At 39.7% G+C, this 27,404-nt stretch overlaps 1 protein-coding gene across 1 annotated transcript in view; it reads left to right on the top strand.

Moving 5' to 3' along the window:
- Positions 1-27,404, top strand: part of mtrex (Mtr4 exosome RNA helicase) — a 98,868-nt gene that overhangs the window by 44,735 nt on the left and 26,729 nt on the right. The window contains 7 exon segments of the mRNA XM_052036933.1: positions 425-535; positions 2,619-2,720; positions 3,996-4,121; positions 11,332-11,482; positions 21,350-21,522; positions 22,900-22,968; positions 26,827-26,955. Of these exon segments, the coding sequence (XP_051892893.1) occupies positions 425-535; positions 2,619-2,720; positions 3,996-4,121; positions 11,332-11,482; positions 21,350-21,522; positions 22,900-22,968; positions 26,827-26,955 (861 nt within the window).

The following is a 27,404-nucleotide window of genomic DNA, read 5'->3' on the forward strand; positions in this document are numbered from 1 at the left end:
GATTACAGAGTGTCATCAACTATCAGTGTAAGGCACTTGATCACAAAATCCCAGAGCAGATATGATAATTGAAAAAATAATTGTACACTAGCAAAGCTGTTGTGAATTGAGTTGTTCTTCCTTTTAGCATCCAAAAGTTACATTGCAATTATTATATGTTTTTAACCGTGAACTGAATGTAGAAATTCTGACTACTGTTGGATGGTAGTTGCCAATTGCATATCACTTGAAGGGTGGTTATGTGGGTTGAGATGGCAAAAGGCTGCAAAATGTGAAATGAGATTAGTACATTGCCTTGAGGATATGAGAGCAAATGGAAGTAGGAAACAGCCTTTTCAATTTCAAATTAGCGTCATTTATTGCTGTCCTAGTATAAAATTTTTGCAATTCGGTTGTTGATACTTCATTTTTTTTATTTAACCAGGTTGAACATGTTTTGCCTCTTTTAAAAAGGGGAATTGGAATTCACCATGGAGGTTTGCTTCCTATACTGAAAGAAACCATTGAGATTCTTTTCTCTGAAGGACTTCTGAAGGTACTTCTCTCCAAAATACAGTTGATTTAAGATGTATTTGTATTGGTATTTATTATTGTCACTTGTACAGAGGTACAGTGAAAAGCTTGTCTTACAAACCGATTGTACAGGTCAATTCATTACACAGTGCAGTTACATTGAGTTAGTACAAAGTGCCTTGATGTACTACAGGTAAAAACAGTAACAGTACAGAGTGGGCTAGAAGCTGTCCTTAAGTCTGGTGGTACATGCCCTCAGGCTCCTGTATCTTCTACCCGACGGAAGAGGAGAGAAGAGAGAATGTCCCGGGTGGTGGGGTCTTTGGTTATGCTGGCTGCTACACCAAGACAACGAGAAGTAAAGACAGAGTCCAAGGAGGGGAGGCTGGTGTCCCTGATGTGCTGGGCTGTGTCCACAACTCTCTGCAACTTCTTGCAGTCCTGGGCAGAACAGTTGCTGTACCAAGCCGTGATACATCCAGATAGGATGCTTTCTATGGTGCATCTGTAAAAGTTGGTGAAAATCAAAGGGGACAAACCAAATTTCTTTAGCCTCCTGAGGAAGTAGAGGTGCTGGTGAGCTTTCTTAGCTGTGACATCTACGTGATTTGACCAGGACAGGCTGTTGGTGATGTTCACTCCCAGGAACTTGAAGCTCTCAACTTTCTCGACCTCAGCACCATTGATGTAGACAGGTGCATTTACAGCACCCCCTTTCCTGAAGTCAATGACCAGCTCTTTTGTTTTGTTGACATTGAGGGAAAGGTTGTTGTCATGACACCATTCCACTAAGCTCTCTATCTCCTTCCTGTACTCTGACTCATCACTGTTTGAGATACGGCCTACAACGGTGGTATCATCTGCAAACTTGTAGATGGAGTTAGAGCAGAATCTGGCCACGCAGTCATGAGTGTATAGGGAGTAGAGGGCTGAGGACGCAGCCTTGTGGGGCACCAGTGTTGAGAATAATCATGCTGGAGGTATTGCTACCTATCCTTACTGATTGCAGTCTGTTTGTAGGCCAGTACATTAGGTGAGAATAAGATATTAAGTGAGCAGAACTTCAATAGGAATTGTCACATGCAGTAGAAATCTGAATGAGCTCAAGTTTATGTTGAGGCAGGCTTAGAGTTTTGGTGCTCAGTGAGGGATATGTGGTCATGTGGCTGAGCAATCAGTGATTTACAACTGGAATATCTGGGTGTTGAATCTGAGAGATCCTGATGAAGGATGCTTGTTGGATTTGAGAATTAACTGAGATTTGGGCAGAGTATCAGAGCTTGAGTCATTGGCTTTACCTGAATGATAATTGTTAATGGATTGAAATAACTAGCTAGAATGTAGTGTTTCTTTTCGAAAGTGAACAGTTTTTTTAACTTGCCAATGTTCAGCAGGAGGGTTTTCTCACTCATTTGCAACTAATTGAGAAAACGACTGAACCACAAAGCAAACTGTTGAAAGGACTGATAGCCAATATTAGAACTGTGCCATTAACATTTTTTCCACAAGGTATACAACGTAGATTTCTCTCCCCAAAGGACTGTAGGTGCTGGGTCAATTGAAATTTGCAAAACTATTTCATAGATAAGGGTATAAAGTAATATGGATCAAAGACTGGTGAGTAGAATTCTGATGTAAATCAGCCATGCTGTAATGGAATTGTGGAACAGATTCAAGAGGCTGGATAGCAGAACTATTACTGCATCCACATACTTCTGTGTTTATATTCGGCAAGTTTTTGTTCAAGTTTAAATCAATATCTGTAACGTTTTATTGAGTACTTGAGAAAGCAGCCTTTGCTCATTTACTTTAATCTGATGCATTTAAGTTTTCTCTGTGGATTATAACTTCAAAAACAATTTGTGGATCATTAATTGCCTTGAAAGTGAACCAATATGGTCTGTATAGTGAAGTTGCTTTTAATTTATTTTCTAGTCTGGTATAATCTGAGAGTTGTGGGTCATTATGTTAGGGCTGCGTGATAAATTCCTTTCTGATCAATTTCTGATCATTAAATATTAATATTTTCTACTGAAAATTGTAACTCTCATTTAACATGATTTATGCTTGTATACCAATGTCTGTCTATGAATCTTTTTCTCTAGGCATTGTTTGCTACAGAGACCTTTGCTATGGGTATCAACATGCCAGCAAGGACTGTTCTGTTTACGAGTGCACGCAAATTTGATGGGAAAGATTTCCGCTGGGTACAGACAATTTTTTTTTGCTTGTATATGGTTCACATCCCTTGCAACTATTCAATTTACCTGAGAAAAATATATAAAGTCCATTCTTTCATAGTGTAAATGAACTTGGCTGAGTAAAGTAGGAATTCAAAGCTCAGCTTAGGTTGTCATCTTTTCGTGATTGGAATAAATTTGGTCCATGACACATTCTCAGTAATGCACATGTGGGTGTCGCACTATATCCTGTCGGGAGAAAAGAATTGCAAAACAATGCAAATGCTGGAATGGTGTTGCTGGTAGAAAGATCTTGCAAAGTGCTGAATGCAGCATTGATAAGGTGTCAGTGACTCATTGGTCCGTCGTGTTTCAGTTCTGATTTAATTTGAGATCTCAATTTATAGAAATCTTTTTAAGTCTTAATTTTTTTGCCACCACTCACCTCCCTGTTTATTTCATTGTGTTTATATGTGGATTTCTTTTCTTTTTCACAATTGGTTTATGATTTTTATATCTGAATCAGCTTATGTTTGCAGCCTTCTGTTAATTAATTGCTCATCATCTGCTCCTTCAACCTTACCATAAAGCCTATATCTCTTTAAGTCTTCCTTTCTAGCAAAGGATAAAATGCTGGCTTTAATTTTAGTAAATTGCTGCCAAGAACCTTGATGTTTCGATTTCTGTTTTTGAATTGTTGGTTAATGCATGAAAGAATAATTGGGTTAAGATGCATTCTTTCCTGTAATTTGTCCCTTTTTGACTAAATGGAATACAGCTCAGTCTCTGGTGTCCTTGTGTGCAAACTACAAATGTTGTAAATGTAATTCTTTATTCCATTTGATAAATGAACCTTAATAGTTTTATGGTTTACAGTTCACATCAGTTGTGCTGGATAGATTAAACTGTTTTATTTATTAAAAATCCCATCAGTCCCATCTCCCTGTAACCTATTCTCTTCTACATGCCCGTCAACTCCTCCATAATTATACTTCCATCCATTTACACTAGGAGCAATTTGCAGCAGCCATTTAACCTACCAGCACATCTTTAAAACGTGGGAGGAAACTGGTGCACAAGCTGGGAATCCAGTTGCTCTCAGAGAGAACATACGATCTCCAAACAGACAGCACTGAACCTCAGTTGTTGGAACTCCTGAGGCAGTGGCACTAACTGCTGAGCCACTGTGCTCTCTTTTTTCCTTTTTGTCAAATTATGTTTGTTCAAGTGTTGATCCATCTTCCAGCAATGGTTTCCTTTCAAAATCATTGTCCAAAAATTGCTTTTGTTTTCAAATTGCAGATTTCTTCAGGGGAATACATTCAGATGTCTGGTCGAGCTGGTAGGCGTGGCATGGATGAAAGAGGAATTGTTATTCTCATGGTAGATGAAAAGATGAGTCCAACAGTTGGAAAACAGCTTTTAAAGGTAACACATGCTGTGTAATTATTTTTTTTAATTAATGTAATGGTTTTGGTTCATTGTTGTGATGACTTTATTTAATATTTGAATATTTCATTGCATAGTCTCATTCTTCATTGAAGGGATAATGTACAATGAGCTCACATTTTCCTATTAACTTTTTTTTTAAAAAGTCTCCTCATTTTAAGGTGTAGATTTTGCAGCAAAAGCACATTTATGAAAAGTAAGCCTTCAAACGACTGTGGTTTTATTTGAAACGCATGTCATGGCAGTCATGACAAAAATAGATTATTTACTGTAAAGTGTCTAACAGTTATACAGTGATCAGTATTTTTAATAGAGTTACAGAAAATTGTATGAAAATTACATTTTTAAAACCTAATTGTCTGCAGTGATCTTGAGATAGGATGATATGTAGTAATGCATTCACCCAAAGAAGAAATAGATTGGGGGGTGGGGGGGTAGGCTTTTACTCTGCCATTCATCTGGTTAGTCTTCCACCTCAGCACTATTTTCCTGCACCTACCCTTATCTCTTGATTCCCTTCATATCAAGAAATCAATTGATTTCCGTTTCAAATTAACACAGCGGCTGAGCTCCACAGCCCTGTAGTGCAGGGAATTTTCTGCATGAAAAAAGTTCTCATTTCAGTCTCTAAATGGCGTACTATTTATTTGTGAGATTGTGACCCCTGGTTCTGAACTCCTCTCCAGGGGAAACATCCTCCCTATATCAAGCCTGTTGAGCCCTGCAAGAATTTTGTAAGTTTTGATGAGATCTCTTCTCAATCTTCTGAACACAAGAGAATGCAGGCCACATCTACTCAGCCTCTCCTTTTATGGCAAACGTTACTCCTGGAACTAGTCTAGTGAATCTTAGCTGCACTCTCGCTATACCAAGTATATCTTTTGTTAGATAAGATGCCAAAACTGTACACAGTTCCCTAATTGTGGTCTCACCAAGGCCCTATACAATTGTAGTAAGACATTCAAATCATCTGATTAAAAAAAGTCAACATACCATTTGACTTCCTAATTGCCTGCTACACCTGCATATTAGCTATGTCCCTTTGAACACCAATATTTCACAATCTTTTACTTTTTTAAAAATTGCTTGGCATTTCTTTTTTTCCTTGTGACGTGGATAACCCTCCCCCCCCCAATTACCCCAATTTTACCACATTGAACTTCATCTGCCATGGTGATGCTCACTCACCTAGCTTGTCCATATCTGCTTGAAGCCTCTTTGTATCCTTATCATTTGCAGAAAATCCATGTAAAATTTCAGTGAGATTTCAAACCATTCCATGGGGTGACCAACTTCATCTTCGTTATACACCAAATCTAGATAAAGTGTAGAGAACAAAATCAGGACCTGTACTTAGCCTTCATTGATTTGACAGCAGCTTTTGACCCCTTTAGTTGTGAAGCCCTATGGAAGGTGCTGGCCAGATTTGTCTGCCCTTTCTCGTGAAGCCAAGGCTGCCATCATTTCCTGTAATAACATGGGGATGGACCTGTTCATCATGCAAACTGAGGTTAAGCACGATGATGTTATTCACCCGACTCCCTCTATCTTCCCTTCGGTCAAGACTAGTATTGACTTCCAGTACAGAATGGATGAATAGCTTCTTATTGTTAGTTATCTCTGCCTGTAGACAAGATGTCAATTGCTGATTTGCCAATGAGTATGCCATCCATGCACATACTGAGTACTATCTTCAATCTAGACTGGATCTCTTGATGCAACCTTGCTGAAATCTAGGATTCTCCTGTAACACTGAAAAGACATGGGTACTGTATTAGTCTGCATCAGGCCTTGAACATGAGACAGTTGAGCACTTCTCTTACCCCACTAACCAAGTACACTTCCTTCCTTTGGGAAGATTATTTTGACACTTCTTCAATGACTGTGACCTATGGAAGAACATCAAGATCAGATTAGCAATGGACTTGTCATCCCTACACTCTCCTAAGACTGTTAAATGGTGGTGAGCTGCAGTGACTAAAGCAGTGCTGTCATGTATGTCTGTGGAAGATCCTGACCATTAAGTGGGAAGATTGCCATATTAATGCTACATGTATAATTTTGTTCCCAACACTTTGATGGGAAACAAAGATCAAAATTCAGACTAAAGCCAATGTCAATCTTGTTCATGCACCAACTCTGCTGGTTTTGACTTTGTGTGTAATTGCTAGATTCTCATCTCACCAAACAGCTCCCAGCTTGCCCTAATCTTGTGGAAACCAGTGGAAATGCCACAAAGACATACTCTTAGGGAAAAAAAAGTGAACATCACAGTCTGAGGGCAGCAGACTAGCAATGGACCTCAATGGTGCCACATCCTCCATCAGGCAGTGAGCCACTTTGAGGAGAAGGACTGTGCAATCATGGAGAAAAAGAGAGAGGAGAGGAAGAACCCTGGGGTATTTGGCAACTGACCGGAAATGAAACATCTGTAGCTTCCATGGGTGGGTTTGTTCCAGAATTGATCTCCTAAGTCATCACTGGATTTGCAAGTAAATGTGTGGTAGAGATATCCTTGAACTGAGGGAATCACAGACATTGCTGGTTAGTTGTGCACACCTGACATGTAATAACACTCTGTTTAATCTTGCAAATGTTGAACCTTTTGAAGGGCTATGTAGTCTGAAGGACAAAACATAAAATGGTCTTTCATCCAGATAGATTTGTATATAATTTGTACTATAGTTCCATTATATTCATGGGTTGGATTGTTTCAGATGCTACAACTGTGTCTTGCAGTTTTGCCTTTTGCAGTGACAAGAATATGTAACTCTATTCAATTTGATTTGTTTGTAGTTTCAGTGATTAACTGGTATCTATTTTGTGAGGCAATAAAAGCATTAAACCAACTAACTTTTTAGTGCACTCGTGTAAATTGGTAAATTAAATTGGTAAATTGGTGTATTGTCACATGTACTGAGGTACAGTGAGAAACGTGTCTTGCATACCGTTCATACAGATCAGTTCATTAGAACAGTGCATTGAGATAGTACAAGGTAAAACAATAACAGAGTGCAGAATAGTGTTACAGTTACAGAGAAAGTGCAGTGCAGATAGACAGTAAGATACAAGGTCATAACGAGATAGATTGTGAGGTCAAAGAGTCCATCTTATTGTAATAGGGAACCATGCAATAGTCTTAACAGTGGGATAGAAACTCTCCTTGAGTCTGGTGGTACGTGCTTTCAGGCTTTTGCATATTCTGCCCGATGAGAAGAGAGAATGTCTGGGGAGAGTGGGGTCTTTGATTATGCTGGCTGCTTTACCAAGGCAACGAGAAGTGTAGACAGAGTCTATAGGTGGGAGGCTGGTTTCCATGATGTGCTGAGCTGTGTCCACTACACTCTGCGGTTTCTTGCGGTTGCGGGCAGAGCTGTTGCCATACCAAGCTGTGAGGCATTTGGATAGGATGCTTTCTATGGTGCATCGATTAAAAACTGGTGAGGGTCAAAGAGGACGTACCAAAATTCTTTAGCCTCCTGAGGAAGTAGAGGCTTGGTGAGCTTTCTTGGCTGTGGCGTCTATGTGTTTGGACCAGGAAGGGCTATTGGTGATGTTCACTCCTAGGAACTTGAAATTCTCAACCTCAGCACCATTGATGTAAACAGGAGTATGTGCACCGCCCCCCTTCCTGAAGTCAATGACCAGCTCTTTTATTTTGCTGACATTGAGGGAAAGGTTGTTGTCACAACACCGTGTCACTTAGCTCTCAATCTCCTTCTTGTATTCCAACTCATTGTTGTTTGAGATACGGCCCACTACAGTGGTATCATCTGGAAACCTGCTGATGGAGTTAGAGCAGAATCTGACTACGCAGTCATGTAGGGGGCTGAGGACATAGCCTTGTGGGGTACCAGTGTTGAGGATAATGTTGGCGGAGGTGTTGCTGCCTATCCTTACTGATTGCAGTTTGTTGGTCAGGAAGTCAAGTAACTACAAAGTTAATTGGAATATGGGAACAGTTTATTTCTACTTATTTATACTGACAAACTACTTATTTGTGTTTTGATTTTTTTTCTCCCAGGGACAGTCTTTCACAGTTCACAGTGCTTTCTCATGAAATAGTGTGAAAGTATCTGGAACATCTTTGATGTTATGTATAAGCTATCCACTATGCTTATAATTGTTGGTCTCTGGGGAGGACTGTTCATATTTTGGCTTTGGAATCAAAAATTCTCATGATTGTTGCGGCTAAACAGCAATTCAGAATATAGAACAGCTTGTATGCATTGCCAAAACTTGATTCCCTACTGTATTATATAATAATAGCTTTTTTTGGTGAGCTGTGCAGAACTTGTGCAAAAATCATCTGCAGGTTTGCATTGTGTTAAATTTGCACTGTATCTGGTTTGAAGTACAGCTTTAAGCTGGTTTTAATTCTAAATTTCCCTAGAATGTGTGCGTGTTGAGATGATTCATAACTTTATAACAATCTTTTTAAGATTGTTTGTGGCAGCATAATGAATCTTTACCTCCTTGCACTAATAAGAATTTGAAAGTTGAGACACAAGCTTTGGACTTGGTTTCTAGACATGTTTTTTAAATGACTCCTTTTACCTCCACCTGGATCATGACCACACCATCCAAACACCAGAGACTCCACATTTCCTCAGGAGATCTTCTCTCCACAGCATCGATCCTTATGTACCCCCAAACTCAGATAGCCCACTTGTAGCTCCACAAGGCCCACAGGCAGGACTGTCTGGCACTTCAATGTTTCATACTGCTCTTGTCTCGTGGAAGACCCCACCCACCCAGGTCATTCTCTCTTCTTTCCTCTTCCATCAGGTAGAAGATACAGGAGCCTGAGGGCACATACCACCAGGCTTAAGGATAGCCTCTACCCCACTGTGATAAGACTATTGAACAGTTCCCTCATACAATGAGATAGACTCTGACCTCATGATCTACCTTGTTGTAACCTTGCACCTTATTGCACTGCACTTTCTCTGTAGCTGTGACACTTTACTCTGTACTGTTATTTTTTCACCTGTACTACCTCTGTGCACTCTGTACTAACTCAATGTAACTGCACTGTGTGATGAATTGACCTGTACAAACGGTACGCAAGACAAGTTTTTCACTGTACCTCGGTACAAGTGACAATAATAAACAAATACCAATTATTTCTCCCTAGCTTGACTATGTTCTTTCTCTCCATCTTCAGACATTTCTTATTTGCATTGGTGACACCTCTGATGCCCTGTGCCACTTTTGACAGTTGCCAATTTTCTGGTCCTAGCAGTTCATCTTCAGTAACTGAAAATGTGGAAAAACTCATATGCTGCAGCAAATAAAGGATGAATTTTTCAGGCAATCCATCATAATTATAATCCTCTAAATCCTGACAGCTTTCTGCTGAATTCCTTACTCCTCTTCCATTGTTCCAACATACTTTCTATAATTGGGAATTACAAATAGTGTTCCTAACTGAGGTCCAACCAGTGTACAGTTTTGTTATTAACCTTGCTTTTGTACTTTTAAAACTTAGAACCTATTGAAAATCAAATAAACTGGAGATGCTAAAATCCAAAATAAAAATGGAAAATACTGAATGGTCAGTTTGTCAGACAGTATCTGTGGAAGGAGGAACAGAGTTAATGTTTCAGATCTGATGCACTTCGTCAGAACACCATAGATGTCCAACCCCTACACCTCCTGAGGGTCTTTCATTTCTTCCTCGAAGAGAGGTCCAACCATGCCCTACTCCTCCATACTCATTCGCTTGGCTGAACTCATTCTTACACTGTAGAATTTCTTCTTCAACTCCATTCACTTTCTCTGAGATATGCCTATCTCTTTGTGAGGTACATGGAGCATCCCCTGTTTCAGTCCTATTTAGGCCCACTCCTCAACTCTTTTGATGACTGTATTAATGTTGCTTCCTGTAATCTTAGATAATTTAAACATTTCATTACTTTTGTTGCCTATTTCCACCCTGCTGTCACTTTCACATGCTCCAGTCTGGCTCTTCCTTATCTCCATATCTGGGATAGGTGAACAACCAATATCCACTGCATGCCCACAGACTTAGATAGCTATCTTGACTGCATCCTCCACCCACTCTGCTTCTAATAGCATTCCATTCTCCCAGTGTCTTGGTCTCCTTTGTATCCGCTCTAATAGCAAGACAATTCCACAGCAGTCCTTCTGAGATGTCTTCCTTTCTCCTTTTCTGTGGCTTCCCCTCTATTCTTGTTGTGATAAGGCTTTCACCTGCAAATCCTCTACTTCTCATGCTATAGCTCTAACCCAGCCCTTTGGCCTAATGAGTCCATGCCGACCAAGTGGCCACCTAGCTAGTCCCAATTTCCTGCGTTCCGCCCATATCCCTCTAAGCCCCGCCCCTGCATGTACCTGTCCAAGTGCTTCTTAAATGATACTATTGTACCTGCCTCAACCACTTCCTCTGGCAGCTGTTTCCATATACTCACCACTCTCTGCATGAAAAAGTTGCCCCTCAGATCCCTTTTGAATCTTTCCTCTCTCACCCTAAATCTATGCCCCTTTGCTTTGGACTCCCTTAACCTGGAGAAAAGACTGTTACCATCCATAGGGTTCCCCTTGTGATCACCTTCCACTCCACCATCTTCCACGTGGGGATTACCCTCTGTCAATTTGAACGAAGGCCTCCACCAGACAAATCTTGCCCTCCGTTCCACTATCAGCATTCCAAGGGGACTCTTTTTATTTTGTGACTCCCTAGTTTGCTCTTCCATTTACCAACTACTCCTTTCCCATGGCACTTTCCCACAAAACCTAAGAAGACACAGCACTTGCTCTGTAATCTCTTCCCATCCCATCATTCAGAGACCTCCTTTTCATCTGTGTCTTGCATTTAATGCTCATGATGTAGTTTCCTTTACGTTGGAGAAACCAAATGTGCATTGCGTAACTTCTTTTGCAAAACACATTCATTTCACAAGGTAGGAGTTGAAGTTAAGCTGCAAGATGGCATGTTTCCAGAGACAGCTTCAAATGTGAAGGTGACAACCTTAATTTTATAAAGAGAAGCCTATCTCCTTGTGGTTGACTTAAATTTTTTAGAAAGTGTGCATTTTATTTTCCCTGACAAAGGAGTAATATCTTTTGAGATATTTGTACCATATTTTGTGCAAGTCTGCACTAAGAGAATAGAAGTCAACTGATGTCACTTCCTTGTTTTAACAATTTGATTTTCATTTTGCAGGGTTCAGCTGATCCTCTAAACAGTGCTTTTCATCTGACCTACAACATGGTTTTGAACTTGCTTCGTGTTGAAGAGATCAATCCTGAATACATGTTGGAAAAGTCCTTCTACCAATTCCAGAACTACAAGGCAATCCCTGGGGTGGTGGAAAGTGAGGACATCATTATTTTCTTAAATAATTTGGTTATATCATTGGTTAGTTTTATTTTTGCGAAAGGGTGAAATCGGTATAACTAACTAATTTAGTGTTGCACAATGTTTTCTTGTGGGAAGGTCCATTTGACAATTTTTAACACATTTGAAGGCCACTCATGACCAGGAAGACATGGACTTCCTGAGAGGCTAGTGTCATTCTGACTGAATTCTGATGTTGGATTCTTCAGTTTCCCAGCAGTTACACTGGCAATTCTGGATGCTAATAGACCTGGCACAGGTTCAGTGACACCATCTATTTCAATGCACAGTATTGACACAGAGAGAGAGAGGGAGGTTTCAGGCCATTTATATTTTTGAATTAATTGACAAAACTGCTTTTATGTATTTCATTGTTTTCTACTGTGTGAATTAGTTTGAATTTTGTTTTTACATCTTTAATATTATGATTAATTTATATGTTTGATTATTCTTGAATGTGAATCTCAGCAAAATTCAGAGAGTTCTGACAGCTGGTTCTGTTGGAGGTTAGTAGTTTCCCACCAATTAGCATCTGGCTTTCGTGACTTGGCTGGGGTGTTAGAATTAATCTTTTTGCTAAGGTTACTACCAACCAACGACAACCATGCTGGGACCTCCCCAACCATTGCTGCAGTTAAGTGTGAGGATTGATGGCTCATCGTTTAATGAGGTGAGCTGCACAGAACTGCCATAAGCCATCTGTTGTGCATCACACCAAGATTTTCAGTTGTGGTTGTGTTTGGTTGCAATAGGTTTACCAATTTTTAAGAATCAGAATAACATTCAGACTTCTGGATCACATCTACAAAATAAGCTGTTAATATCTCCTCACTGTAGAACCTGCCCACTCTGCAATCACATAGAATTGTAGAATTGTATGGCACAAAAATGGGCCCACTGTGTCCATCCCAACTGTGATGCCTAAGTATGCTAATTCTTTTTGCCTACATTGGGCCTGTGTCCCTATACACCCTTCCTGTCTAAGTACTTGCCTTTTAAATGTTGTAATTGTATCTGCCTCCATAACCACCTCTGGCAACTCATTCCAGATAACCCTGTTGGGGGGAAAACCTACCTACTCCTTCAAATTTCTCCTCTCTCACCCTAAATCTGTGCTGCCTTGTTGTATACTCTGCTATCCTGGGTAAAAGACTCTTAATCCTCTGTGCCCCTCATAATTATATAAACCTCTATAAGGTTACTTCTCAGCTTTCTGAGTTCCAGTGAGAATAAGCCCAGCCTATACAGTCTTTTCTTGTAACTGCAGCCGTCCGTTCCTGGCGACATCTTGGTGAATGTCTTCTCCACTCACTTTATTGCTACCACATCCTTCCTGTAGTATGGTGACCGGAACTGTATACGATGCTCCAAATGTGGTCAAAAAATGTTTTTCACAGCTACTACATGACTCTGAACTCTTACTATCTTGCTTTTAAACACATCCCACTTATTGGATGTTGTTTTCCCTCTGGCAGCTGCTCCCAATCTACTTCCTCCAGGTCCTGTCTTACAGAATCTGCCTTCTCACAGTTTTGGTCCTATCTTGAGAACCAACCTTATCTTTTTCCATGATTACCTTAAAGCTTATTGAACTGTGGTCACTGCTACCAAAAGGTTCCTCCACAGACACTTACATCATTTGCCCATCCTCATTCCCTAAAATAAGGTCAAGTGATTGGGCCTCCTCCTAAGTAGGACTCTACATACTGCTTCAAAAAGCCCTTGGATGCGTTTTACAAATTGCACCCCATTAAGGCAATCCAGTCAGTCCAAATTGGGGAAAGTTGAAATCTTCACGACTGCAACCTTATTGCTTTAACATCCTCTGTGATCTGCCTACATTTTTTAAATTCTAGTTTCTGTTGACTATTAAGAAGCCTATAATATCACGCTATCAAAGTGATTTCCCCCCTTTCTTATTCCTAATTTCTACCCATAGAGCTTCATTGGCCGATCGTTCCAGGATATCCTCCCTGAGTACTGCCATAATGCTCTCCCTGATCAGCAGTGCAACACCCCCTCCTCTTTTGCACCTGCTTCTGTCATGCCTTAACCATCTATACTCTGGAATGTTGACCTGCCAGTCCTGCCCAACCTCAACCACGTTTTCGTGTTTGCAACAATATCATAATCCCATGTGCAGGTCCACGCTCTCTGCTCATCCATCTTGCCTGTGGCGTTCCTTGCATTAAAGTAAGTGTAGTTCAGCCCACTAGCCCTCTCATACTTCCCCTCCTGTCTCTGCCTTGTCCATTCTATTTTCTCCATATGAGTCAGTCTCCTCTCCTGCTGCAGTGTCATTCTAGGTCCCAACCTCTGGCCTCAAGTTTAAACCCTCCTGAGTAGCACTAACAAACCTTAGAAGAGGGATATTGCTCCCCCTCCAGTTTGGATGCAACCTGTTCTCCATGTATAGGTCACCCCTGCCCCAGAAGAGATCTAAATAATGCAAAAACATGGAACCCTCCTCCCTGCACCAGCCCCTTAGCCATGCATTCTTCTGTCCTATTTTCCTCTTGCTATATGCACAAGCATTTGACACGGAGAGTAAGCCTGAGATTACTAACCAACTTTCAACCTAACTCCCTCTCCCGCTCCCACTCTCCGAGCTCTAACTCACGGCCACAGAAACACCTTTGTGGCCCTCTGATCATCGAGTCCCTTATCACTACTGCTCGGTCTAGACTCTGCCCTTCCCTGCTGTACATCAGAGCCGGTCATGGTGCCACCGAATTGGTTGAAGATTTTTGTCAGATTAATTAGTTTGAACAAAGTATAATCTTTCTTGAATAGCCATCTATGATATACTCCTTTATTACCACAGTAATGAATTCCTTAATATTGCAATGCCACCTCCTCTTGCATCCCTCCCCCTACTGGTCAGAAGACTGTCCCCTGGAATGTTGGGTCACCAGCCCTGCCCTCCTTTCAACCATGTCTTTGTGATGGCAATTATATTATTTTCCGATGTGATCGGTGCTCTAAGTTCATCTGTCTTACTAGTCAGACTCCTTGCATTAAAATAGATGCAATTGGCCTTGCACTCCTCCCTTATCATTCCCTATGTCTACTCTGCCTATGAGACTAACTTGGTTCTACTTTGTGTCCCATTCCCCTGCCACATTTAGCTCAAGCGACCCCCACCCTCATCCTGCCAACAGCACTGGCAAATCTCCCTACAAGAAAGTTGGACCTGTTCCAGTTTGGGTACAATCTGTTCAGCTTGTACAGACACATTTTCCCCAGTAATAGTGCTAGTGATGCAGAAATCTAAAATCCTCCCTCTATGCCATTCCTTCAACCACTCACTATCTTCCTGTTCCTATATCTCTGGCACTAGGACTGGAAGTAATCCAGAGATTACAACCTTTAAATTCTGGTCTTTGTGAACCAGCTCCCTAAATTCATGTTTTAGGACCTCATCCTTCTTTTAACCTATGTTGTTAATATTAATATGGACCACGATCAGTGACTATTTCCCCTTCCCCTTTCCCTTTCGTTTGTTCTGTGACATCCTTAACCCCTGGAGGTGGCCAAGTGGAGATACCTAGTAGAGCTGGTGCCTGACAGCACCAGGGACCAGGGTTCAGTCCTGACCTTGGGCACTGTTTGTGTGGAGTTTGCATGTTCTCGCTGTGATGGTGTGGGTTACCTCTGGGTAGTCCAGATTCCTTCCACATTCCAAACATGTTCTGGTTGGTTGGTTAGTTGATCAATGTAAATTAGCCCCAGTGTGTAGATCACTGTTAGAACCTGGGGGAAGTTGATAAGAATGTGGGGAGCATTAAAAAAAATGGGATTAATGTAAGATTAGTGTAAATAGGTAGTTGATGGCATGGATTTGGTGGGCTGAAGGTCTTGTTTATGTGCTGTATCTTTCTATGACCATCCTAAATTCACATCAGCAGTCATAAAAGCACCTGTATATTCCTCTGTTGAATCTCTTATCACTCTTGCCCTACTAATTTTTAAAACTGTTAATTAAACCTGAAATTTTGTGTGAGGTGTATTGGTCCATGTTATGTCACATATCATTGACAGCCGCCCAGTGACCAACTTGAAGTTAACTGGCCAGTGGCACTTAATTCGAAATCTGATGTTGTTGAGTCAAATGCATATACTAAATAAATAAATGTCCATTGATGACTTTGTGTCAGCCAAGGAATTGCAACACGATAGGCCTTCTAATTGGGCTCACAGCAAACAGCCTATAATACAGGACACAAAGGCATTTTGTTCAGCAAGCAAAGTGGAGGAAACGGAATTCATGATAGGAACTACAGCAACATCTCTGAATAAATGTAAGGCAATTTATGCCTAATAAGCTTTAAACAGGATAGGATAAATTTGTGTGTAAATCAATCTCAGTTGTATAACAGCATGCTTGGAATAAATAGCTTTCTCACTGCATGCAGCCAATAAATAAATCATGCCATAAGATTTGTTGTGAAGGTAAAATTAAACACAATTTTCCATGTTCTGAACCATTTATCTTCGCATTATCTTCTGTTCATCTACTTTTGGGTAAACTGTAAAGCTATTTTTAATATATTAAAAGTAAAATTAAGTACCATCCAGTACCTGAGGTCTTTTATCAACCCTTAGAAGCGTATTTATTTTATTTTTAAAATGTTAAGTAAAATTAGATGATTACTTTCAAAAATTTTTGTTTAACTTTTTTATACAAACGGTGCTACATATGTGGAATGAGCTGCCAGAAGAATTGGTTGAGGCAGGTACAATAACAACTTCTGAAAGACAGTTGGACAGGCACATAAATTGGAAAGGTTTAGAAGGTTATGGGCCAAATGTTGGCAAATGGGACTAGCTTGGATGGGGTGCCTTGATTGGCATGGACCAGTTGGGCTGAAGGGCCTGTTTCTGTACTGTATAACTCAATGACTCTAAAATGGCAAATATCATATTTTGTTCTTATGGTAATCACAAATGAAATTGCTGCTAAAATAGATGTTTAAGACAGTTATCAAGGTTCAAGAAGAGTAAGTAAAGTATTGAAACTTATCAGTTTAGTATTATGCATGTTTATGAAAAGCAAGTAAAGCATTCTTTTAAGTGAATAATTTATTGCATGCATCATCATTCTATCTCTGGACTGAGGTAGTGGACTAATACATGCCAAGCTAATGTCTGAAATGGAACCCTAAGGACCATTAAACAATAGCTCACAGTACAATACTGCCCGAGGCATGAGATAAATTATGAAATAATAAAAAGCAGAAAGCTAGTTCATTGTAAACATTCTCATAGCGTGCACAGAGAATAAAAATATTCAAAATTGATTTCAATATTAAATTGCTTTCAACTATTAAAGCAAGATGTCATTAACAGTGAAATGGCATTTTTCCTGATCTGTTGAGCTTCAATGAAATGCATTCTTAATTCCAGCAAGCTGCTTTTAAGCAAAGCTTACTACTTTCTATTTAAAATCTCAAAATAATTTAATTCTTTGATATTTATGTGGGTCTTCCTACCGAGATCTGCATTAATTGTTTGTCTTCATTTGCCTTAAGCGGTACAAGGAGCCATCTCTTGAATCGTACCAGTATATTTTTGTTGTTCTTCTTAACAGTTTGATAAAATTGAGTGGCTTGGTAAGCCACTTCTGAAGGCAAGGAAAAGTCAGCCAGTGTTGCACAGCTACCTTGCAATGTAAATTTGTTGCTTGGCTTTATAGCAAAATATAGAGCTTCAGCCTCCATCTTCAGGTCAGGAGGATAAATTGTTAATTCTTTTGTTATTTAGTTTATGGAATCCTTTTGGTGCACATGCAGTAGTATAATTCCTGATTTAACCTTAAGCATTACATTAACAATCTTTGTAGACATTGTATGTTGCCATCAAAAATCCCAGGCAGGTTCTTGAAGTGTTTGCCCTGAAGGCATTTATGCCCTATACTGCACAATCTTCAAATAGTTAAGCACTATAGTAATACATTTGAAAGAATATGTTGATTTAGCAAGGTTTGACTTGGATCAAGAGCAGAATGCAAAGATTTGTTTGGAAAGTAAAAGAAACAACATCCATATTCGTGGGCTTCTCATAAATACTGAGGTCAACTGGGTACAATTTTGATATCACACAGATGGTGAACAGAGCTTTGGTCTGGAGAACCCCACGTCACTGTTGGCACGTCCAGGAGGAGAATCTCACTGTTACCTGAGACATATCCATGCAATTTCCTATCACAGGTCAAAGCATACAATGGAATATTTTTGTTTGTTCACAGTACAAGATTTCATGGTTAGGCTGACCTTTAAGGTAATGGAATTGGTTTATGATTGTCATATATACCGAGATACAGTAAAAAGCTTTTGTTTGCTTGCCATCCAGACAGATCATTCTATACATAAATACATCAAGATAGTATGAAGGAAAAGCAGAATACAGAAAATAGTATTATGGTTACAGAGCAAATGTAAGGGCCACGACAAGGTAGATTGGGAGATCAAGAGTTCATGTTCTAGTGTATGAGAGGTCCATTCAAGTGTATGATAACAGCGGAATAGAAGTTGTCCTTGAGCCTGGTGTTATGTGTTCTCAAGCTTTTGTATCTTCTGCCCAACCGGATGGGGGAGAAAAGAGAGTGACTGGGGTGGAAATGGTCCTTGATTACACTTGCTGCACTCCTGATGCAGAGGGAAGTGTAGATGGAGTCAGTGGAGGGGAGGTTAGTTTGTATGATTGACTGGGTTGCATTCATAATTCTCTGCAATTTCTTGCGGTCTTGGGCAGAGCAGTTGCCATACCAAGCTGTGATCCATCTGGATAGGATGCTTTCTCTGGTGCATTTATAAAAATCGGTGAGGGTCATTGGGGACATGACTTATTTCCTTAGCCTTCTGAGGAAGTAAAGGTGTGCTTTCTTGGCCATAGCATCCACATGGCTGGACCAGGACAAATTGTTAGTGATATCTACACCTGGGAATTTGAAGCTCTCAACCATCTCCACCTCAACACCATTGATACATCAATGATGGATTGAGTTTATACTCTGTGGACTCTCATGTCCTTGAGCCAGCTAGTTCTCTGTGTTGCAGGTGGAAAGCAATCCAACCAGCTATTGATGAGACTTGCAAGAGAAGCAATCAAGTGGGGATTAGGATTCTTCCTATTCGGCAACAGGTGAACTGCATATAAGTTCCCTAATGGATATGGTAGAACTGGTTGAACAAGCATTGAAAGGTTTCCCAGTGATTGCTCCTTGTAAGCAGTGGAATTTTAACCAAACTTGAGCAGTAGCTCTGCATCCAAAGATGACCAAAGTCTGTAAATTTTATCTGTGGATAGAATGCACATTTAGTGAGTTGAAATTTCTGATTTGGATTTTCTCCATGGTCCATTTTGAAACTTAAGCATTGAATAGGAATGTGACCTGTGCCTGACCAAAAAGGTTGTGTTACTGACAGTGCTATTGTGCTGGGAACCTGATGTGAACTCTTGCCCTCCTCACTGCTGCACACTGATGTGCTGAGAACTAGGTGGTTGGGATACTGGCAGTGAACCCCTGCCCTCTCAGTTGCTGCATGTTGTTGTACCAGGAACCTGGCTCAAATCCAGTGACGAATTGCCCTATGGCTCAATGTGGTGAAGCTGCTTGTGAAGCAGGTGAGTGGGCCAACTACTATATTTGATCTTGTTAGCATGGAGAAGTCTCTGGGATGGGATTGGGGAGGGGAGAGCTTTGCAGGCAAACAAAGAGGGGAGATGGCAGCTTCAGGAAGTTTTGGGGGAGACACAAGGATGCACAAGCACATGAAATAAGTGTTGCCAGTTCCCATTGATGGCCTGTGTTCACTGTGCTGGCTAGGGATTAGCCCTGAGCTGCATTTCTCAGCACTGAGTTGCAACACCATTCACCCATTCCGCCCCACACCAGCCCTCTGAAAGAGCCTCTCCAGACCATGACGTTGGGTGATTCATTACAGGATGAGCCCAGTTTACACGAGACAGGTTCCTAACAAAGCAATGTGTTTTAATCTCATTGTGGTACATACCTAGATGTGTTCAGACTGAAGGATCAAGGGCAGTATCGCAAACCAGGACTTTGCAGCATAGCACCAGGCGGGATAACAGTGTTTTACAGCTCATCACAACTATGTTTTGTGTGCAGGCGATTGTGATAATTCTGCGTATGTGTACTTTTCCCAAGAGCATTAAGGCATGATACATAAGTCAGCTAGAAAGAGATGTTGAGTAGGAGCATTTGAGGGGAAATATTTACACCTGAAATTGCTACTAGTGTTTTGGGGTATTTGCTGACACAGCTTTCTACATAATTTCTTTGAAGCAGCTTCTTGTGTGATAAGTGCTTGGGGAAGTGCATGGAGGTGAAAAATTTGACACTCGCTGGTCTCTGCGGTTTGAGTTGTTTGACATGTTGGCTGGGTCTATTTTCCCATGTTTCAGATTTGGACATACTGGTTCAAAGTAGTTACGTTCATGAGGTCAGCTGTAATTTTGCTTTGGTATGTATTTGGAGAATCACTGGAGCTGATATACAATTTACTAATTAACTCAGATCATTAACATTGGATTGAGAAATGGAAATTTTCATTTTCATGCAGCATACTTAATCTGATATGTCATTGGTGTGGCAGAATAATAGGAATTTAGCCAAGCTTTATCTGATTTGCAAGAGTACATTTCTGACACTCGGGGAATACATATAGTTGTTCTTGCTGATGGCGTAAAAATGTGAATTACAAATGAATTCCATCTGTTTTGAATTTTGATGATAAATTGAATAAGGAAAAAAAATGACAAAAGTGATGAAAAGTTTCTAATACATTTCAACGCTCATAGAAGACCACATTTTAATGGTGGTCCACCACAAGATATGTTTAAAAGATGAATATTAAGCAGTTTGGGCAGGCACGGTAGTGTGGCGGTTAGCGTAACGCTATTACAACACCAGCGACCCTGGTTTGATTGCGGCCACTGTCCGTAAGGAGTTTGTACATTCTCCCCGTGTCTGCGTGGGTTTCCTCCAGGTGCTCCGGTTTCTTCCCACATTCCAAAGATGTACAGGTTAGGAAGTTGTGGGCATGCTATGTTGGTGCTGGAAGCGTGGCACCACTTGCGGGCTGCCCCCAGAACACTCTACGCAAAAAGGTGTATTTCACTTTGTGTTTCGATGTACATGTGACTAATAAAGATATCTTGAAGTGTATTGCAGGATGATGCTCTTATGGAATAACGCTATGTAGCCCTAGAAGGCTGTACTACCATCATACTTCTTTGCATGTTATAACATTAAAAATTGCATTAAATCTTCAAGAAGAAAGCCATTGCTTCTCCCCAACTTTGAACAATATACCATAATCACAGTCTCCTTTCACCAATATCTTAACTATGAATGTTAACTATGGCACCATTGCATTTCCTTGGATGCAAAAGTAGGGCATGGGCCTGTATAACATGGCTCATCTTGCTCCATTAAGGCAGAAGTTAGGAGTGTCATGGACTAATTCACCACTCAGCTGTAAGAGTGAAGCTGAAAAAATATTTAAGAATCTTTACTCGATACAGAACAGAAAAGGATGTTTAATTTTTGTTAACTATTTTCTTCACTATTGATACACTATAGCTGCTGTAGGAAAGTTTTATCTACAGATTTCCCAAATTTAAAAAAAAATTAGAATCTCAACCCTCCCTCATTCCCCCAACCTCCAAATATCATCTGATTAAGTGGAAGGATGATGCCACATAATATCAGCCATTCAGTGGCACAGTAAATTTATTCATTTAACTGTTTCATAATTAACGCTTGATATGTAAATGCATTGTCTTTGTATATAACCCAATATATGATGTATTTTTACAGAGGTCAAGGTACTGGAAGGGCAGTACAATGAAATTGAAATTCCCAACGAAGAAAACGTTGTTGCTTACTACAAAATACGACAGCAGCTGGCTAAACTGGGTAAAGAAATTGAAGAATATTTACACAAACCAAAGTACTGCTTACCCTTTCTTCAGCCAGGCAGACTTGTTAAGGTATATTTGCATCATCATTATTTATTTCGTGTAATTTCAGTGAGTGGCACTGATAAAGTCCACGTCATTGAACCAAGAGCCAGATTTGAGCAGTCTAAAGTAAGATGCGGAATTCAAACACCAGTTGGGGGACCCTGGGGCTTTTTAAACAGATGCATAGAGTACAAGAGGAAGGCTACTGTGATGCACTCTTGTAAAATAGTGGTTGAGTAATAACTTGAGGATTGTGTTAAGTTCACTGTACCTTAGAAAAGATACAAGTCTTTTACAAAAAAATTGCATTGGAGATTTACTAAGCTGATTCCACAGCTAATGGACTTGAGTTGTGTGGAAAGATTGGAGAAGCTGAGGAAAAGAGAAAGTTGCAATGAGATCTGATAAAAGTATTTAAGTTCATCAAGATGAAAGATGAGTAGATAAAGAGAAACTGTTTCCATTGGCAGAAGGGTCAAGATTAAAAAAGCATAGAATGAAGGCAATTGGCAAAAGAACCAGAAGTGACATGAGCAAGATCTTTGTACAGGAAGTGGTTAAGGCCTGGAATGCACTGCTAGGAATAGGAGTCAAGGCAGATTCAATTGTAGCATTCAGAAGAGAGCTGAACAAGTATTTTAAAGGAAAGAATTTGCAGGGCTATGGGGGAGAGGGTAGAGAAGTGAGACTTAACTGTACAGACTAAAAGCTGAGTAATATTTCATGCTCTAACTCCCATGGTGGTGTTAGGTGGGGTGTTCCAGGGTTTTGATTTGTAGCAAAGAAGGAACAACAATTTTTCCAAGTCAGGTTCTTGGGTATCTTAAAGGAACCTGGAGGCAATAGAGCTTTCTAAGCACCCACGGTCCTTTTTTTCGAGGTGATAGGGTTCTGGTTTTAGGAAATGTTGTCAAAGGTGCCTTGGTGAATTACAGCAATGCACCCTATAGACGTTACACTTTGCAGTTATCTTGTGTCAGTGTGGAGTCACTGTTTAAGGTGGTGAACAGGATATCAGCTAAGTGGGCCGCCTTGACCTGATCCTTATAAATGCTGCTGCTGCTAAACATCTAGGTTTGAAGCAGTATTCAATGTTTTTTTTCTCTCTGCAAACAATATTTAATTAAAGCAAATTGAAATACGAAAATTAAAGTAGCATGCAGAAGGAAAGATATTCCATGGTGTTTAATAAAAAAGAGTAGCTCTTTTTTACAATAAGAAGTTCGTATCTGTGGAATTGCTCATGATATTTCTCAAATAAAAATCCTTCTAGAGATGAGAAATTGGTAGTAATTGTGTGTTTCTCAATTTAGTTTGTAAATTCTTTTGCTATTGATTTTATAAATATCTTGAAATATTCGGAAACATGGTTTTGAGTAAACAAATGTACCTTTTGTCTTTCAGGTGAAAAATGAAGACGATGATTTTGGTTGGGGAGTTGTCATAAATTTCAATAAAAAATCTAATGTTAAGGTAAATGATTTGCATTAATATAGTGTATGAAATGATATTTTATGAGCCAGAAGTGCAGTCGTTGAGAACCCTGATTATTTCAATATATGTAGATACTAATCTGAAAGATGTGATAATTCGATATAGATAAGAGTAAGTGATTATCAGTGATTATTCTTTGGCACTTAAACCCAAGCGTCACAGGATGGAGTTCACGTGTTTGGTGATTGCTCCCTTTCCACTCACTAGGGCCCCGTTTCCTGGGTGCACAGGAAAAATTATTGTGTAACAGCTTAAAAAAAAAGTGAGTTAGTGTGTTGGGTTATTAATAGGTATAACATTAATAAAACTGCCTGTCCAGCACCACCAAAGTCCCACGTGTGCTGAACTTATCATAATTTTATGATATATGTACCTTGTTTCATTTGGCCAGTGAACATCTGTGGTCGATAGCTACTGCTTAATTGGGTTCAATTTAATACACATACAGGCCACCCAGAGAGGACCCCTCGTATGTTTACCAGATTGTTTAAATTTGGCCAACGTCCAGTTGAAAGATTTGCCAGATCAGCCTTTACATCTTTTCGTGTGGACTTTCTTCCTCCTACAACGATTTGATTGTCTGCTGTTGTGCATGAGATGAAAAAAGCCAAACCACTTTTGTATTTAGATATTGAATATCGACACAACTCGTAAAATGGACACACTCTAAGGAAATCATTACTGAATTGTTGGGGGCTTGCCAATCAGAATCAGTTTATTTTCAGAATCTTCCAACAATAGTTAGGCCCGATCTTGACATCCAGTGATTTCCTGGCTGGCTATCCCTCCATATATGCCACTCATTTACTATTCTGCACACAAATCACTTCTGTCCTTAATGGCCTTTTGATTTGTCCTGCACCAAATTTATGATCTTGTGATTGAATCCCATCATGGTCTCACTGCTCCCAGTTTTCATTATCTGCTTCAATCCTACACAGCAGGCTGCACTCGCTTCCAGTTCCCTTTCAGTATCTCCATTCCTCTGAATTTGGTTCCGTGTGCATTTTAACTTCCACTGTATTGGAGGCAATAGCTACAACCATCTGAGTTTCTGCTTTGGAATTGTCTCCACCACATTATTTCTGTTTCTTCCTTTTAGGACTTCTGAAAGCCCATAACTTTCGCTAAGCTTTTGGCATCCCTCTTAATGGCTCTTTTGTTTTCATGATGTTTCTTAACATAAGTATCCATTGAGACAGTTAAAAGTTAGCAGTGTGAGCTCCAGTACCGAATTTATCATAGAATTCAATGAAGGAGGAGGAACTTGGGCTAATTACCCAATTCTTACAATATGATAACTCCAGCACATTTTACACCAGGGCATGGGAGGCACAAGTAGTCTGCTGTTGGTCTTAAAGAAATGATAACTCAAGATTTTCAGATAGGTTATTTATTTTGAAATATTCATAGATCTGACTAAGAATTTAAGAAAAGATATGATAATTTATATTTTTAAATCCATGAATGTGAAAGTAAGTGCTTTTGTGAAAGATTCAGAAGTTTTAAAACATTGAAGTCTTGGCCATTTCTCAGTAAGTATGGGGCATAACTTCTCTGAATGTCTTTTTTTCCTAATTCTGTAGCAAGGTTAGTTGCTTATCCCATTTAGTCCTCTTTCAACACCATCAGGTTCTAACACTGATGGCCTGGCCGCAGACAGTTCTCTTTTTCCACTGGGTTTTCTCTCTTTAAAAAAAGGCTTTTGTTTAAATCAAGGTAGCTTCAAGCATTTCTGGCTTGCTGCTCGCTCCAGATATGCCCACAGTATTTTACTAGAGCTCACCTTAAATTTGGTTGTGACACAAGAAAGGAGCCTTAATCTGGGACATGGGCAGAATCAATACTTAAGGTTATTAAAGGATATTGGTAATCTTTAAGTACTTCCCGTTAACTTTACAAAAAAAAGCCACATTCTATGAACTGAGATGTGACCCCATGCGCCAAGAAAACTGGGATGCCGAGCTACCAGTTGACAGTGGGTGTTCTGGTACATTGTTTGCCATTGGATAACATGCAGGTTTGAGTAAGTAGGAGAGTTAACCAAATGTTATTATTTATTGGTAGAGAGAATTGAGTACAAAAGAGCAAGCTTGTACTTTATTTATATCGGGCATTAGGTGAAACCACATTTGTGGATTGTGTACAGTATTGGTGTCCTTATTTGAGGAAGGATGTTAATGCATGGAAGTAGTTCAGAGAAGATTTACTGGACTGATACCAGAAGTGGGCAGTGGTTTTATGATACTCTTGAATCTAATATGAGTAAAAGGAAACTTGATTAAACAGACAAAATCCTGAAGGGTCTTCACAGGATGAGTGTTTCCTCTTGTGGGATCACCTGGAACAAGGGATCACTGTTTAGAAATAAGACATATTGCCCATTTATGACAGGGATGAGGCAAAACTTATTTTCCCTTAAGGGGTCCTGAGTTCTTGGAAGACCCTTTCTCCAAGGGCAGTGGAAGCAAAGTCTTTGAATATTTTTAAGTTGAGGTAGATAGCTAAAAGGTAATGTTACGGACTCGGTGAATGTCCCTTTAAGATAGAGCATAGTGGTGTGTGTGTGTGGCCTGCTTACATCAACAGAAGATAAAGGACGTAATGACGTTGTTGAAAAAGGCAGTCAAAGTCAGTCAGAGAAGAGAGAGAGAGAAAAGGGAGAGAGACACCAGCCTGCTAGTTTTATGTATCGATGGATGAGATACAATAACTGTGTCTGTTACTACAATCCACGTATGGAAATTGGGAGTAATCCGGTGGAGTTCACTTTGTTGCTGACCTGTAGAAGGAAACAGGTATTTGTGTGGACGACCACGATTCGGATGCTTTTTGGGGTGAGGAAGTCACTACCAAGTAAACACTGAGGTGTCGTTTGGGTTCCATCATGGAACGTGTGGATTTCGTAATTACTCTCTCTATGTTCTCTACATCTACGTCTTATCTTCAGACAACGGTGGTTGTTGAAGAAGCCTTTGCTCGTGTTTCACCTTATGGCTTGCGGAACTGAACCTTAAGAACCATCCCTGGACTTGGAGTTTGGGACTTTGCCACACACACACACTATGAGTTTAGTTTTTGGGGTTAATGTTCAAGGTTTAACATTTTTACTTCTAATGTTCTAACATTTTTACTTTTATTTTTCTTATTATCATAAGTAGTTATTAATAAAGTAGTTTTTAACACTGAATCATGACTCTGTGTGTTTCTTTTGTTGCTGGTTTGTAACAGTAAGGAAAGAGGTGAAAGAGTGATGAGGCTAGACAGGAATGCAGAGTTGAGGTTACAGTCAGATCCATCTTGAACTTATTAAACGACAGAGCAGACTTGAGGGACTGAATAGCCAATTCCTGCTCCTAATTGGTTCATACGCAGTATCTATATCAATGAGTTACTTAGTAAAAATATTGAGGGCCAACATAGATTTCTAATTTCTCCAAGTAAAAGGTTAACTGTGTTTTGCCAAACCACTCATTTTGAGCTGCAAAAATTGAATTTTGTTAGGTTGCAATGATTAAATTTTTTAAATCAATTTATCAGTTGTATAAACAATATTAAACACAGAACAGATTCCTTTAGGTCTCCAGTAGAAATGCTCCAAACTGGATTATTTTCTCTTATGTTTACAAAATTTGTGATTTATTTAATAATAGTTATATAGTTTCACAAGCAAACATTGGGTTCTAAAATTTTTGTTTCTTTAAAAAAAACCAAGGTGGTTCTTTTTGTCAAATATTTAATTTCTTTCAGATGTCTGTAATAGAAAATACATGCAAATAAAATATATTGAAAACAAGTTGAGCTCTGATAGATGTATTTTTAATTTTATTTTCACAGCCTAATACCGGGGAGCTTGATCCATTGTATGTGGTAGAAGCTTTATTGCACTGCAGTAAAGACAGCGTGAAGCTCGCAGCTTCAGAAGCAGCTAAGCCAGCAAAAGCAGGAGAAAAAGGAGAAATGCAGGTCTGTGGATTGCAGTTCACTTCAAAACTGTTGAAAACATTACTATTTTGTTACTTGCACTCTACAATATAGTACTGAAAACTTTTAAAGAGAAAAATCTTGAACTCTGGAACTTTCAATCTCAGTCATTCGCAGACTCATCAGCAAAATATTGATAATAATGTATAAATACCCGAAAAGTTTCCAGATGAGGTCAAAATATAAATTCTGAATGAATGCAGGGATTTTTAAAGGCACACATGAAGAAAGGGATCAGAAAATACTAAGCTTCCCAAATACACACTAGCTATAAGATATCATACTTGCTTAGAAACAAAATTGTTCACTGATTCCATGGTGATTGGCTCCATTCACAGATGATCTATGCATCTGGCACATGAAATCTTAAGACTGGCTGAAAATATAAATATTCCTGCATTCTGCTGAAACTGCTGTCTCAACCCCGTATA

The sequence above is a fragment of the Pristis pectinata genome, chromosome 2 (assembly GCF_009764475.1).
Source record: "Pristis pectinata isolate sPriPec2 chromosome 2, sPriPec2.1.pri, whole genome shotgun sequence".
Taxonomy (NCBI): domain Eukaryota; kingdom Metazoa; phylum Chordata; class Chondrichthyes; order Rhinopristiformes; family Pristidae; genus Pristis; species Pristis pectinata.